At 50.8% G+C, this 2049-nt stretch overlaps 1 protein-coding gene across 1 annotated transcript; it reads left to right on the top strand.

Annotated features, from left to right (window-relative positions):
* Positions 1 to 123: 123 nt before the first annotated feature.
* Pmar_PMAR016329 (inosine-5-monophosphate dehydrogenase, putative) lies at positions 124 to 1693 on the top strand (the record flags this gene model as incomplete). The annotated part of the gene is made up of 10 exons (XM_002788311.1): positions 124 to 153; positions 205 to 312; positions 351 to 471; positions 547 to 613; positions 667 to 749; positions 792 to 846; positions 896 to 1001; positions 1047 to 1169; positions 1219 to 1310; positions 1569 to 1693. The coding sequence occupies 10 exons, from the start codon at positions 124 to 126 to the stop codon at positions 1684 to 1686; spliced, it is 903 nt and encodes a 300-aa protein (XP_002788357.1). The 3' UTR covers positions 1687 to 1693.
* Between the last annotated feature and the right edge of the window lie 356 nt (positions 1694 to 2049).

Genomic DNA, 2049 nt, shown 5'->3' with positions numbered 1-2049 from the left:
AGCAGTGGAGGAACTGGTGCTCCCGGGTCGGCCGAGATGTAGTTATTCTCCACAGCGATCTGTGGATGCCCGCTACGGCTCATTTGATAGGTACTGGATAACGTGGCGGTATCAACAGGGATTATGAAGGACGATCTCATAAAGCTGAAATCAGTAAGCCCGGGCGCGCTGGCTTACCCCACTTGTTATTATCTCCCATAAAAGGTGATGGAGATTTCCAAGGCCAATTTTATCTGTCTCGACGTTGCTAACGGTTATGCTGAAGCCTTTGTTGAGGCTGTCAGGACGTTGAGGAAGGACTACCCTGATAAGGTAATGAGGAAGGGCTGTTGGACAGGAGCGGATGGTAGGTGATAATGGCTGGTAATGTGGTCACTGGGGAGATGTGCGAAGAGTTACTGCTGTCGGGTGCTGATATCGTCAAGGTTGGGATTGGCCCGGGTAGTGTGTGCACTACTAGGAAAATGACAGGTGGGGGGATTGAACCAGGGTTGGGGCTATGGAAGGAGGCATATCATCCCAACTGGAGTCCTTTTATGTTGTTAGGCGTTGGGTATCCCCAGCTCTCCGCTGTTATCGAATGTGCTGACGCCGCGCATGGAATTGGGGGCATGTAATGTTCAGTAACTACCCCTAATACTACCACTCCCTCGTCGAATCGTTCAGGATAATCTCTGATGGTGGCTGTACCTGCTCAGGAGATGTCTGCAAAGCTTTTGGAGGCGGGGCGGACTTCGTCATGCTGGGAGGTAGGTCTAATAGGGTCTGCCTGGACTCGATGACGATCTCAGGAATGTTGGCTGGTCATGATGAGAGTGGCGGTCAGCTGGTTCACGATGTTAGGAGGTGGGCTCATTGGTAGACTGTGGCATCATTGAATCTGGGCAATGTTCAGCGAGAAGTGGTATAAAGAGTTTTATGGTATGTCGTCTGATACAGCTATGAATAAGTATGCAGGAGGGGTTGCCAATTACCGTGCCTCAGAGGGGAAGTCTGTGAAGGTATTGTCAATATTGGTATCGTCTCGATGAGCTCACTAATAGTAGGTGCCGTATCGCGGTCCTGTCAGCCACACTATACAGGACGTCCTCGGAGGCCTTCGGTCATGCTGTACCTATGTTGGAGCCAGAGCCCTTAAGGAGCTCTCGAAGAGGACTACTTTCGTTAGAGTAGGGGCTCGGACGACGCTATTTGTCATTGTAGTGATTGTCACTATAGGTCACCCAGCAGCTCAACCCGGTGTTCGATCATGCTCCTGCTGCTCCTCAGCCTCCTAAGGCCCCACCTCAGCCTACTGTAGCGGCGGCAAAGTAGTACAGGGTGCCGACCTGAAGAGGGCCCCCATAACTTTTTATAGCCGATGCGTTATAGGACCTATCATATGGCATTGGAAAGCCCTATTCGAGTTCTTCTTCTTAAATGCGTTTTTGTTGAGCGCTGCGGTTTGATTTCTTGAAATTTGCCAAAAAGTTGTGTCGGAACCTGACATCCCGCGAGTATGTTTCATCCGTGCCTTAATTGACCAATCTGTATAATGGGGGGACATTGACCAAGATTTGTTACTTTAGGGAAGCCCATGAGACGGAGTCGGAGGGAGCGCCGTCACCGAAGAGGGCCAGGTCGGGGAGTTTGGGATCGCCGAGACACCATCGACATGAAAGCAACAGTCCGCGTCATCGCCATTGATTGGCACACTGATTCATATCCGAGTTTCGATTTTCTTGAGGTTTTTCGATTGTGTTGGTAGATGGGAATGCTGGTCGTCGTCTTCGTAGTGGTATTGGCTGCTCATCAGTTGATGTCCCATCTGATACGGCCGACGAATCCTAGGGTGTAGGTAGCAAGATACGGAAGAGGTCCACTGCAGTCCGTCAGATACTTTGATATCGCCGTTGGAGATGTCGGGGTAGGTCGGATGGTCTTTAGGTTGTTCGATGATGTGGTAAGGCAAGTCTCGATGGACCACGGCTCAGTATCATGTTAGTTGCCTATTACTTGTGAGAACTTCCGGGCACTGTGTACAGGGGAGACAGGCCTGGGGTACTGGTT

Source organism: Perkinsus marinus (genome assembly GCF_000006405.1).
Source record: "Perkinsus marinus ATCC 50983 genomic scaffold scf_1104296928526, whole genome shotgun sequence".
In the NCBI taxonomy this organism is placed as follows: Eukaryota; Perkinsozoa; order Perkinsida; family Perkinsidae; genus Perkinsus; species Perkinsus marinus.
Note: the sequence above shows the minus strand (reverse complement) of the source record. Positions and strands in the feature narration are given on the sequence as shown.